The sequence below is a fragment of the Prionailurus viverrinus genome, chromosome B2 (assembly GCF_022837055.1).
Source record: "Prionailurus viverrinus isolate Anna chromosome B2, UM_Priviv_1.0, whole genome shotgun sequence".
NCBI lineage: Eukaryota > Metazoa > Chordata > Mammalia > Carnivora > Felidae > Prionailurus > Prionailurus viverrinus.
In genome coordinates, this window is record NC_062565.1 from 42,375,775 (window position 1) to 42,389,821 (window position 14,047).

Here is a 14,047-nt window from a genome sequence, read left to right on the forward strand (position 1 = left end):
AAAAAACCTTTTCTGAGGAAAAAAAGGTTTGTTTAATAGAGTATCTGTTTCCTTATAAATAAATAGTAGTTTTTACAGTAGTTTGTTATGATTGGTGCTGTGCCAGTTAATTGATGATAATGAGAGATATGGTAATTATAGCTATTATTTAATGAATACTTTTGGATGCCTTACCTATTATATTTTACTTAGCTCTTCTCAACATTCCTGTGAAATAAGACTTGTTATTCCCTTTTTATAGATGATGCAGCATGCTCAGGGAGGGTAAATAAGTTATCCAGGGTCACAGAGCTAGCAAGTGGTGGGCCTGGTTTTTAACTTCGGTTTCTCTGACTTCAAAACCCATACAACACCATGTAATGATTATATTTATGGTTTTTCTCTTCTTAAGTACTACAGTATATCTCTCACATACCATACTTCTGTTGAAGAACTTAGTTTTTCTTCTCTATTTTTGCAGATGAACTTGAGATGCTTTCTGAAGCTAGAGCCCGCTTGGCAAATACTCAGGGAAAGAAAGCCAAGAGGAAAGCAAGAGAGAAACAGTTGGAAGAAGCAAGGTATAGTTGTTTCCATCCGTAGTTGAACAATTAGTTTGTGCATCCTTAGACCCCATAAAACTGTGATCTGTCAACTCTGTTGGGTAATAATTAGAATTGTCCGATTCCAGTTTTGCTAATACTCTTTAGTTCCTTTATACTTTGGAAAAGTTTTTTTTTTTTTTTTTTAAAGTTTATTTTTTTAGTAATCTGTACACCTTGCATGGGGCTTGAATCCATAACCCTGAGATCAAGAGTTGCATACTTTCTCTTCTGAGCCAGCCAGACACCCTTATACTTTGGAAAAATCTTATTTTTTTCTCCCTAACCATCATAGAATAGATACAGAAAAAAATACGTCTTTAAAGAGATGTTGTAAGAAGTAAAAGATGTTGGCAGAAGTGACGCCCAGGTGATCGCTTGATTATGTTGGATTTGTTCTGTTAACATAGGAGAGCTTCATTTGTTGTAGGCATCTTGGAGTCATATGACTAGAGGACATACAAGGCTATGTGATTGTTACTCTCCTTGATTAGTATTGTGCAGGTATTGGCTGTGAAATAAGAAACTTGGCTGAATGTAGAGGGAGTTAATGAGCCTTGAACCAAATTTTAGGCCCTTCTAGAAATTTTTGTTTAAAAAGTGAGTGGTATCATTGCCGTGTGCTCGAGGTTTTCTCCACTTTCCCCTTCCTTTTTCCTTTTGGTTAGATCTATGATTGAGCTCATTTCCTATGGCCCAGAAACCATGAAATGGTTAAAGGGAAAATCTGAATTGTCTAAGAGCTTATTAGCTTTTGGAATTTGGGTACTGGGGTTACCTTCCTAGCCTACACAGCTGCCGTTTTTGGTCCCCACGCTAGGAAGTCCTTCCTGACCTGATGACTAGCATTATGTTGATGGTTTCCCCAGTAGTGACTTTGAAGTGCCAGATCTTGGGGTGGAGGATTCTTTCACACCTGAGGGTGCTTCTTGGCATAGCTAAGATGGCCAGCCACTAGTCCAGAATAGTTACCTAATGGAAGTATGAATGGCCTGGAACAATAAACAGAAACCAAGGGGAGATACTCCGTTTTCTGCCCAGTTTCAGTCATTTTTGTGTTTTGTACACTATTTAGGGTTAAATAATGTGAGTAGGGTTGAAAAAAATTCACTTCTCCATTTTCGTCCATTGTTGTTTGGAGACCAAATAATTTTGAGCCTTTTAACCATAGATGGCTAAGGATGCTTCTCTAAGTATAAGTGTTATTGCTTGCTTTAAATACTGTTTTACAGATTTAAATTTTCTCTGGTCTATCTTGTAGATTTTCTTATAGAATCTGTGTGTCTTAACTTGTACATATATCTTGTAATAGACCAGATTGGTCTGTATGTAAAATACATTGCAGGACTATTTCTTTAATGCTAAATTACAGATGTGTTTTAAAGCTTTTTTTTTTTTAATTTTATTTTTAATTTTTTAAAATTTACATCCAAATCAGTTAGCATCTAGTACAACAGTGATTTCAGGAGTAGATTCCTTAGTGCCCCTGACCCATGTAGCCCATCCCCCTTCCCACACCCCTCCCGTAAACCTCAGTTTGTTCTCCATATTTATGAGTCTCTTCTGTTTTGTCCCCCTCCCTGTTTTTATATTATTTTTGTTTCCCTTCCCTTATGTTCATCTGTTTTGTCTCTTAAAGTCCTCATATGAGTGAAGTCATATGATATTTGTCTTTCTCTGACTAATTTCACTTAGCATCATACCCTCCAGTTCCATCCATGTAGTTGCAAATGGCAAGATTTCATTCTTTTTGACTGCTGAGTAAAACTCCATTGTATACGTATACTGTATTTTCTTTATGCATTCATTTGTCGATGGAGATTTGGGCTCTTTCCATACTTTGGCTATTGTCAATAGGCTGCTATAAACATTGAGGTGCATGTGTCCCTTCGAAACAGCACACCTCTATCCCTTGGATAAATACCTAGTAGTGCAATTGCTGGGTTGTAGGTTTTAGTTTTTTGAGGAACCTCCATACTGTTTTCCAGAGTGGCTGCACCAGCTTGCATTCCCATTAAAGCTTTTTATTGATTATAAATATAATACGTTTTTCCTCCGGTATTGCACTATTTTCTTTTTGAGGTTGATATGATGCTATTAGCTTGGTTATATTCACTTAGTGAAAGCATTTCTGATATCATTTGAAGTCTTTATTTCCTTTATTTAAAGAATGAAATTATTGGTGCGCCTGGGTGGCTCAGTCGGTTAAGTGTCTGACTCCTGGTTTCGGCTCAGATCATGATCTCACGGTTAATGGGATTGAGCCCCATGTCTGGTTCTGTGCTAACAGCACAGAGGCTGCTTGGGATTCTCTCTCTCCTCTCTCTCTGTCCCTCCCCAGCTCTTTCTCTCCAAATAAATAAACATTAAAAAAAAAAAAAGAATGAAATAACTTTATTTTTGAAATGTGTGTCTTTGCAAGCCTTTCTTTCAATACAGAGGTACATTTATGTGTACATATACACACAGTAATATTTGTATAAAATGGGATATTGTTACATGTTGTTTTGATGAGATGTTAGCTGTTAATCTTACTGGAGTTCCCTTGGCTTTGAACATTTTTAGCATGATGTTTCTGTGTGCAGATTTCTTTTTTTTTTTAATTTTTTTTTTTTTAACGTTTATTTATTTTTGAGACAGAGAGAGACAGAGCATGAACGGGGGAGGGGCAGAGAGAGGGAGACACAGAATCTGAAACAGGCTCCAGGCTCTGAGCTGTCAGCACAGAGCCTGACGCAGGGCCTGAACTCATGGACCACGAGATCACGACCTGGGCTGAAGTCGGACACTTAACCGACTGAGCCACCCAGGCACCCCCTGCGTGCAGATTTCTTTATCTGACTTGTAGTTCGTTGAGCATTCTGGATGTGTAGGTTCGGTAAATTTGGGAGAATTTTCAGCCATTATTTCTTTGAATATTTTACTCTTTTTTTCTCTCCTTTTGGTGCACCTAATGATGCCCTGCATTTCTGTGAGGCTCTGTTCTTACTTTCTTTTTTTTTTTTTCTGGATTGCCTAATCTTTACCATCTCTCTCTAGGTTCTTTTAAGTTATTTCTATCTTTAAGTGATTTTCTCTACTTGATGCAATATTTTCATCATACTTTGCTGCTTTAATCATGGTTTCTTTTTGTTTTTTGGAAATATTTATAATGGGTCCATTGAAGTCTGTCTGCTACATCTGACATCTAGTTGCTCTCACTGGCAGTTTCTGTTGCCAGCTTTTTTTTCCTCCCGTATGGGTCTTGCTTTCCTGTTTCTTCGCAGGTCTCAAATTTTTTTTGTTGGGAACTGGACACTTTAGGTCATACATTGTAGCAATTCTGTGTGCTATGTTCTCTCCATCCAGACTTTTTATTGTTATTTGCTTATGTGTGGGTTATGTTAGTGAAGTCCCTTCTCCCCTAGCAGCCCCCTCAGAATGCAAAGCCTCTGATGTTGCACCTCATGGGGGGTGCAGTCTTGGGTATACCCACAGTCACCTGGGATGGTGTGGTTTTGCCCACACTTTTTGGCATCTTTTTCCCTAGCTACGCCCACATTTTAAGCTCTACTAATTGCCAGCTGATTGGTGTATTGTTTTCAACAATGTCTTGGGACATAAAGTGTTCCACAAACCTATCCAATTAAATTTGGGCTCCTTTGAAAGGATGGTTGTTTCTCCTCCTCCCTCCTCCTCCTTCCTCCTCCCTCCTCCTCCTCCCTCCTCCTCCTCCTCCTCCTCCTCCTCCTCCTACCTCCTCCTCCTCCTACCTCCTCCTCCCTCCTCCTCCTCCTCCTCCTTCTTCCTCCTCCCTCTTCCTCCTCCTTTTTTAAATTTAAATTTTAGTTAACATACAGTGCAATATTGGTTTCAGGAGTAAAATTCAGTGATTCATTTGTCACTTACAACACCCAGTTGAAGGCATAGTTTCTCAGATCAGTGCTTGGTATTTGCTCTGACCCCAGGAAGTCTCCTCCCATTTTTTTCTGGCAAACTAGTGGGCCAACAGTTTAGTCTCTTTTTCAGTGAATCTACCAGTTTCTTCCCAGTTACCTCTTACCACAAGTTCCACTGTTTTTGAGAGTGCTTTTAGGCTTGAACGTTTTCTCCATACTCTGTTGCAAACGAAGTCAATTTTTTTGCGGGGAGATTTGGCATTCTTTCTTCTACCCTTGGGCTGTGGTGTGTTTGTCTCTCTGAATGACATCTCCATTTCAGGAGCTGAGTGCTCCGTGTGGGCAGCAGCCCTAGGTCCCCTCCGCTTGCTTCTCCTAGTGTGGAAGCCTCATCCCGCAAGCTAGGGCAAGGACTCCTGGAGCCCCAGCATTCTTAGCAGCATTGTGTCCAAGATAGAGCCTCTGTCTGGGCACAAGAAACAAGTGGCCCTGGTTCTGGGCCACTCTTGTTGGAATGTAACCTCTGCAACAGGTATCTGGAGGCAGGATGAAAATTGCTGATGTTCTGCCCCTCTTGTAATGAAAGCCTTCCTGTTGGGAACTGGAGGGGAGAGAGAACCCTGTGGTTTTGGCTGCACCAGTGTGGAGTAGAGTTTATATCTCCCAGTGCTGACAGGGGTAGGAGATGAGGAAGTGGGTCTTAATTCAGATACTATAGACTTTCACTTTTCTTTAATGAATTTTACTAGATTTGTAGCTGGGGTGCAGGGGTGCAAGAGTACCTGGCTCTGGGGGGTCCCAGACACACCAGATTTGGCCACTCCCCATTGACAAAATGCAAAGGCAGAGGGACGAGTGGTGGTGGAACAAGACAGAAATTTATTTCAGTGAGGCCAACGCCGGGAAGACTTGCACTGGCGTTTCAAAGACTGTCTCCAAAGTGCCAAAAATACTTCCTGGTTTATGTAAGGAAAGTGGGACAAAGGTCAGTGGGTATTTGCAGGTGGGCAGGAAAAGTCTGGCACTCAAGGTCTTGGAGTTCATTACCTGCAGGGTCTTACTGGCTTGGGGCAGTCCTTATTGCTTGAGGGGGTAAGCTGGAAAGAAGAACTTAATTAGAAAGTACAGACTGTGGGGTTGTGGGAGGGGGGTGGGCTAAATGGGTAAGGGGCATTAAGGAATCTACTCCTGAAATCATTGTTGCACTATATGCTAACTTGGATGTAAATTAAAAAAATAAATAAAAATTTAAAAAGTACAGACTGATACCACAATGGGGGTAGTTGAAGCCCTCTTTCAGATTTTCTTTTTTCCCTTTTTTTTTTTTTTTAAGTTTATTTATTTATTTTGAGGGGTTGGATAGGGAGAGAGGAAAATCCCAAGCAGGCTCTGACCTGTCAGCTTGGAGCCTGACACGGGGCTTGATCTCACAAACTGAGATCATGACGTGAGCCAGAATCAGAAGTTGGATGCTTAACTGATGAGCCACCCAGGTGCCTTGTCTTTCAAATTTTCTTTCTTTCTCTCTTTTTTTTTTTAATTAAAATATTTTTTGGGGGGCACCTGGGTGGCTCAGTTGGTTAAGAATCTGACTTGGGCTCAGGTCATGATCTTGGTTTGTGAGTTTGAGCCCCTAGTAGGGCTCTGTGCTGACAGCTCAGAACCTGGAGCCTGCTTCAGATTCTGTGTGTGTGGTTCTCTCTCTGCTCCTCCTCACTCATGCTCTCTCTCAAAAATAAAGTAAACATTAAGAAAAAAATAAGGGACGCCTGAGTGGCTCAGTTGGTTGAGCGTCCGACTTCGGCTCAGGTCATGATCTCACAGTTGTGGGTACGAGCCCTGCATTGGGCTCTGTGCTGATAGCTCAGAGCCTGGAGCCTGTTTCGGATTGTGTCTCCCTCTCTCTCTGCCCCTCCCCAACTTGTGCTCTGTCTCAAAAATAAATAAACATTTAAAAATTTTTAAAAGAAATTTTTAAATGTCTATTTTTGAGAGAAAAGCGCAAGCAGGGGAGGGCCAGAGAGAGGGGGACAGAGGATCTGAAGTGGGCTTTGCACTGACAACAGAGAGCCCGACGTGGTGCTCAAACTCCTGAACTGTGAGATAATGACCTGAGCCAAAGTCGGATGTTGAATTGACTGAGCCACCCAGGCACCCCTCAGGTTTTCTTGAATAAATGTTTCATCATGTGCTATATCTCCTTTGGATCCTTTCCAGAGACTTAAACTTTTTTTTTTTTCTTCCTAATTTTTGTCAGTTTTACTGGGGGTGTAGGTCTGCAGAGCCTCATGCTGGAAAGTGTTCTTATATGCTGATTTCTCCTTTTAATATTAAAAATAACTTTTCTCGTCATTATATCATTAGAATTATAGCATCATGGGAAAATACAAAAAAGTAAAGATTAAATGAAATTCTAACCTCCAGTGATTATTGTTCATATTTCGTTGGATATCCTTCACATCTTACAAGCGTATATTCACTGATAGATATATGCATGTAATTTTTACATGTTGCTCCATAGCGTGTAAACTTTGTAACGTGTTTTACACACCAGTATGTCTTGAGCATCTTTCCCTGGCAAAGTAGATTTACAGGTTTTTTAAACGTTATATAGATGGCTGTCTAATATTCTAGCTTATAACTATGCTATACGTTTTCTTAATTTCTTGTTGGATGTCTAGATTGTGTCCAGTTATTAGCTTATTTATGAATGCTGCTTGAAGTCTTGCAGCCAAGGCCTTGTTTATGTTACTTATTTCTTTAGGCTAAAGGCTGAGGAATGAAATTATTGGGTTAAAAAATGTGAGAAACTTCAGGGTTTTAATGTGTATTTCCAAATTCTCTTTGGGGAAACTACACCCATTTGTTTTCCATTACCACTGAGGGTGACTGTCCACTTTTTGTGTACTTGCCATTGAAACAAAAAACTGAACACTGTTAATTAGATCTGCAGAAATGGTACTTGATTTAATTTGTGATTATTAGCTAAGTATACCTTTTATCATTTTGGCTATTTGCATATTTTTCCTTAGAGAACTATTTGTTTTCTTCTGTTTCCTCCCCCACCCACCCCTTGGAATATAGTAAACAAAAAAACCTGAATAGATTGTTTATATCTAACCGTTCCCAATATAAATTGCAAATGTTTTTTCCTGTTGTTTAACTTTTGTTTTATGATTAAAAAAAATAATTCTATAGAGATATAAAATTTAAAATTCAAAGCTGTTGGGTATTTACCTTTGCCTTTTATTTAATTTATATTAAGTGAGTAATTCCCAACCACAGTTAAGATGCATACTTACTTATATAGTTCCTTCTGGTTTTTCTTTTTGCTTGTGTGTGCGCGTATCTTTAAATCAAAAGGGGAATTTATTTTGGTGAATGGTTGTGAGGTGAGGATTTAAATAAATATTTCTTGGGGTGCCTGGGTGGCTCAGTCGGTTAAGCGTCCGATGTCAGCTCAAGTCATGATCTCACACTCCATGAGTTTGAGCCCCGTGTCAGGCTCTGTGCTGACAGCTCAGAGCCTGGAGCCTGCTTCAGATTCTGTGTCTCCCTCTCTGTCTGCCCCTCCCTGCTCATGCTCTGTCTCTCTCTGTCTCAAAAATAAATAAAAACATTAAGAAAAAATTTAAATAAATATTTCTTCCCCAAATATCCAAGTAGTTTTCTTAGCTCTATTAGATGATCTGTCCCTTCCCCATGGTATGTGATTTTCAGGGTGATCTTGTGTTGTTTTTCTTTAGGCGTCTTGCAGCCCTCCAGAAGAGAAGAGAACTTAGAGCAGCTGGCATAGAAATTCAGAAGAAGAGAAAAAAGAAGAGAGGAGTTGATTATAATGCTGAAATCCCATTTGAAAAAAAGCCTGCTCTTGGTTTCTATGATACTTCTGAGGAAAACTACCAGGCTCTTGATGCAGATTTCAGAAAATTAAGACAACAAGATCTTGATGGGGAACTAAGATCGTAAGTTGCCTTTCTGATTTTGAAAATGGAAAAGTATAGTAGGAATTTTATGGAGGGCCATGCGCTATCCTTGTCAGAGCCAGATTTTTATTATTTAGGACAATGTGACCTACATAATGTTTTTATTTATTTACTGGATTCACGTTTCTGAGAAAACCAGTGACCCTTGCGGTCGTGTCTTTGGCATAGAAGGCTGTTTGCATCTCCTGACACGTCAGCACTTGGCTCTTAGTGTAGTCTTCACTCACTGAGTCACAGTCTTAACGTTGATGTGCATTTGTGAACAAGTTAGTTATTTTACTAAGGGACTGAGGAATTTCAAAATCTGGTCTGGTTTTTTGTCTATTCTAGTGAAAATTTTATCTTGTTTTCTTTGAATGAAATTAAAGTTACCGATGCATACCTAAGTCTTTTTATGGGGATACGTAAGTGTATTTATAAAATGTTTGTCTAAAGGTGCAGAGGATTTTGCCTATTTCTAGGGATTTTTAGAGTTTTCTCTATTTCTTCCATCTGAATTTTTTTTTTTTTTTAATTTTTTTTTTTTTTCCAACGTTTATTTATTTTTGGGACAGAGAGAGACAGAGCATGAACGGGGGAGGGGCAGAGAGAGAGGGAGACACAGAATCGGAAACAGGCTCCAGGCTCTGAGCCATCAGCCCAGGGCCTGACGCGGGGCTCGAACTCACGGACCGTGAGATCGTGACCTGGCTGAAGTCGGACGCTTAACCGACTGCACCACCCAGGCGCCCCTCTTCCATCTGAATTTTGTGGGGAGAACTTTTTATGGTTGTCAGAGAGTTTTAGTTTTCTACTCCCCTACTGACCTTCCACTCTGTTGACATGAATTGGGACTAAATGACAGGTGTCAGGCACCATGAAACAGGATTTTCTTTGATGTACTCCATTGTATTTGTTTCTCAAATTAAGACCTTGTATGAGGTAGGCTGTTTGAATAAAGAGGTGGAAGTGGGAGCAGCTCATCTGGAAGGAACAGGCTGGATGGGGAAGAGGCTGACACCCAGACTGGGAGGAGGCATTCTTGGAACTTTCAGAGGTGGCCTTGAGGCTGGCGTTAGACTAACCATTTGTCAGGACTGAAATATCCTTTAAAAAAACAAGTGAATTAAAAGAATCATAATGAACAATTGAAGAACAGTTTTAAAGGGAAATTTAAAAATTCAGTGTTTTAATCCCATCCCCTTTGTATTACTGTTTTCCGTTTTTTTGTATGCTTGTCTCCATCATTTTCGTAAGTGCACGCACATACTTTTGTAAGAATGTAAGCATGATATAGGAATAGTTTAATTTTCTTGTTGAAATTATATATAAAATTTTGTTTATCATCATAGTCTTTATGTAGGCTTAATATTTAATATGTAAGTTACTTAGTACTATATCTTCTTATTAATTCTATCGCTATTCTCAGCCTGCATTCCTCTTGAGTATAGTGGGTGAGTAATGGTGTAGGGCACAGCTTAATGTATTTGGATTTTGTCTTTTTATCAGTAATTTTTTTAGGAATGGGATTATTTTGTTCGAAGTGTATGAGTATTTATATGGCTTTTACTGTTATTGTCTATGTGTAACTTTTAAAAATCTCTCTCTGCTTTGATTCATGGTAGGGAAAAAGAAGGAAGAGACAGAAAAAAAGACAAGCAGCATTTAAAAAGGAAAAAAGAATCTGATTTACCATCAGCTATTCTTCAGACTAGTGGTGTTTCTGAATTTACTAAAAAAAGAAGCAAACTAGTACTCCCTGCCCCTCAGGTAATCTAATAATAACAGTTTTTTATTGTGTGAACTCATATGCTTATAATTTATTTAGCACATGTTTGAAGGGTCTACATGCCATGCTTTTGCTAGGTGTTGGGTGCCCTTAAGAAATTTACAGTGTAATAGGTGAGCCACATAAGGATAAGTTCTTGTGATTTACTATGATAAATAACAACTTCTCTGTATAAATTATTATATCTGGCCTTAAATTGCCCCGTGATGGTTTAGTTAAGTAATTGTCAGCTTTTAGCAATTTGTGAGCAGGTTAGGGCTCCCGGCCTCTTATTGTAGCCGATTAGGATACAGGTGGTATTTGGCTGTGTGGACTTCAGGCTGCTTTCTTATAGGGAATGTTTTGTTGTGTCATACTTCTCTTTTTGAGACAACAGCTGTGAAAATTAATGTGGGAGATGTGAAGAGAGAAACATACCCTCGTTCAGCTTATCATTCAGCTTATCAAGGAAGAGCCTTCTCTTCCTTTGACTTAATTATAGTTGGTCAGAACCATGGGAATTTTGAAAAAATTCTTGGTTTATTTTGAATAGTACAGCTCTGTAGAATTGGACTGTTTGGTTTAATGGAGCAGAAGGATGGACTTAGGAGGCCAGAAGAGCTTCTTTCTTTATCCAAATGATGCACTTATGTCAACACAAAATTCTTGGGCATAAACATGACATAATTTTGTCAGATGCTGCCATCCAAGTACTGATATTCCCTTTTTTTTTTTTAAAGTTTATTTCTTTTGATAGAGAGAGAGAGAGAGAGAGAGAGAGAGAAAGTGCTCATGTGCCTGAATGGGGAAGGGGCAGAGAGGGAGAGAATCTCACGCAGGCTCCGCAGTGTGGAGCCCAGCACGGGGCTCAAACCCACAAACTGTGAGATCATGACCTGAGCCGAAATCAAGAGTCGATTGCTTAACTGAGCCACCCAGGCGCCCTAAAGTAGTGATATTTCTTAAATTGAGATTTTGCCTGTAATTTTTTTTTCTTAGTTCTCTTTGGGATACTTACTTTTTAAAAATTTATTATTTTTTTATGTTTATTTGTTTTTGAGAGCGAGAACAGCTGACTGAGCTGTCAGTACAGAGCCCGACGTGGGGCTTGAACCCACAAATTGTGAGATCATGACCTGGAGCTGAAGTCAGACACTTAACTGACTGAGCCACCCAGATGCCCCTAGGATACTTATTTTTGTAAAATTACTAAGATAATGCTTTTTGATTTTCTCAGGGATCTTATGGCTCAGTGGACTTTGATGTTTTAATTGGTTTTTAGGCCCCCCTCCTTTGATGGTTGTATACAAACGTGATTATTTTATGTTCTTGGTTTATTGATGTGGTAGTTGGTTTGAAAGCATTTCATTATAGAAATACAAGACTTTGCCACTTGATAGTATATCATATATGGAATTTATCCCCACATTTTGTGGGGAAGACTTAAAAACTTTTTTGTAGAATTTTTCAAACCCACAATAGTGAAGAAAGTAGTACAGCAAACCCCTGTGTACTCATCACACAGCTTCAGTGATTCGTCTTTCTGGAATATGGAAGTTTTAGGCTGTATTGTTCTTTGGTTAAAATGTTGCTGTATGATGATTTTTAGATTTCAGATGCAGAACTCCAGGAGGTTGTAAAAGTAGGCCAAGCAAGTGAAATTGCACGTCAGACCGCTGAGGAATCTGGCATAACAAACTCTGCCTCCAGTACGCTTTTGTCTGAGTACAATGTCACCAACAACAGCATCGCTCTTAGAACACCTCGTACACCGGCTTCCCAGGACAGAATTCTGCAGGTAAGCTGTCGGATAGTAGAGTGAGCCTTTCACTTCTTGTCCTTGAAAGTGAAGGAGCATAGTAAGTGATTTGGTTTGTTTCTTTTAAAAGGGGTAAACTAGATCCTAGAGATTTCGTTATTAGGAACCTAAATTAGCAGATTCAATAATGAGGTGATTTCATTTCCACATTTACTCATAGGTTTGTTTTGTTTTGTTTTGTTTTTTTGAAGCTAGCCCTTCGAAATCTTTAGTACCTATTAGTAAAGCAAAGCATTTTAAAATTTCACATTGCCTAGCAGTCCTAGAAAGAAGTCAGATGTACGTAGTCAGTAACTTTTAAAATTTCCTTGCATTTCTGTGCTTAGCTTGGCACAGGCTGCCATCAGTACTGTTTCCCTCTCTCTCCTAAACACATGGGGTATACAGCTTTGAAGGGGGTTTGTATGCCAGAGAATAGCCACACCTAACAAAACACTATTGAACATCCTTACGTCTCATTTCCTCTTCTCTAATAGAAGTACATTTTAAGGTCTTTATTAGGAGTCACATGGTTCCTATTAAAACTTAGTAAGAAAAATAGTTGTGCTCCTCATTGCTTGCTCTTTAGAGGCACCAATTACAACTCTGTTTTTACCATCTTCTTGCTTGGACACTTGTTACTTGTTGATTTTATTTTCAGTTTTAGCCACTTCTCCACCTGGGGATTTGAACATTTGGCTCTCCCACCCTCTTCCTCTATCATGCACGCACACTCTTTCTATTCCCTCATTTTCCATTATGGTTATATCATAATTTTGATTAGCTCTGTATTCATGGTTTACTTTATGACTGTGCAAGCTATATTCATTGCTGAGCCCACAAAGTGCCTTATGATTACTTATGATTATGTTTTTTTTTTAGTTAATACTTGTTTTTTTCAGATACTAAATTTTTTGATGACTTAGCACAAATTCAACTCTAGATTGACACTGTCTGTGCAAATCTCTTGTAATCTGATCAAATTTTAGATATTCTCAGCTTCTTGAAAAAGTCTTTCTCAGAATTTCTGAGTGGTCTCTTCTGGATGATTACTCTTTTATTTTATCTTTTTTATTTTAATGTTTTAATTTTTATTTTTACTTACTTATTTTTTCTTTTTTTAAAAATTTTTTTTAATGTTAACTTTTGAGACAGAGCGTGAGCAGAGGAGGGGTAGAGAGAGAGGGAGACCCAGAATCCGAAGCAGGCTCCAGGCTCTGAGCTGTTGGCACGGAGCCCCACGCGGGGCTCGAACCCACGGACCGTGAGATCATGACCTGAGCCGAAGTTGGACACTCAACCAATTGAGCCACCCAGGCGCCCCACTTATTTATTTTTTTAAGTTTATTTATTTTGAGAGAGCAGAGGAGGGGCAGAGAGAGAGGGAGAGAAAGAATCCCAGGCAGGCTCTGTGCTGATAGCACAGAGCCTGATGCAGGGCTCGAACTCACAGACTATGAGATGATGACCTAAGCTGAAACCAAGAGTTGGACGCTTAACCAGCAGAGCCACTCAGGTGCCCCTATGTTTTTTTTTGAGAGAGACAGAGGCAGAGAATGAATGGGGGAGGAACAGAGAGAGAGGAGGACACAGAATTCACAGCAGGTTTCAGGCTCCCAGCTGTCAGCACAAAGCCTGACTTGGGGCTTAAACCCACTAACCATGAGATCGTGACCTGAGCTGAAGTCAGTGTTTAACTAGCTGAGCCACCCAAATACCCCTGGACGATTAGATCTTGTTTACAGCTTGTTCTCTTGATTTCCTGTTACTGGCACCCTAGAAAGTCTCTTGGATCACCTCTTTCCTGGCTCCCATGTCTTTGGTTTTTTTGGTTTATGTCTGTTAGTGAAAGGTTACTGAAGCTATGGAAGTTCCTTCAATAACTTTCTGAGGAAGGGTTCATGGCAGATGGAATTTTTAAGACCTTGCATAGCTGTGAATTATTGGTCTATTTATAGTATAACTGGGTATAGAATTCCAGATTGAAATCTTTTTTTTTTTTTTTGTCTTTTAAACTCTACACCCAACGTGGAGCTTGAACTCATGACCCTGAGATT

General features: G+C 39.4%; 1 protein-coding gene across 2 annotated transcripts in view; it reads left to right on the top strand.

The window, feature by feature from the left end:
• CDC5L (cell division cycle 5 like) overlaps positions 1–14,047 on the top strand; it is a 47,744-nt gene that overhangs the window by 5,916 nt on the left and 27,781 nt on the right. For both annotated transcript variants that reach the window (XR_007152216.1, XM_047859070.1), the window contains exons 5-8: positions 461–560; positions 8,206–8,424; positions 10,050–10,194; positions 11,802–11,990. Coding sequence is in view for 1 of the 2 variants with exons in the window: in XM_047859070.1 (XP_047715026.1) it covers positions 461–560; positions 8,206–8,424; positions 10,050–10,194; positions 11,802–11,990 (653 nt within the window). In the remaining variant the exon portion in view is untranslated. The remainder of the gene's footprint in view (positions 1–460; positions 561–8,205; positions 8,425–10,049; positions 10,195–11,801; positions 11,991–14,047) is intronic.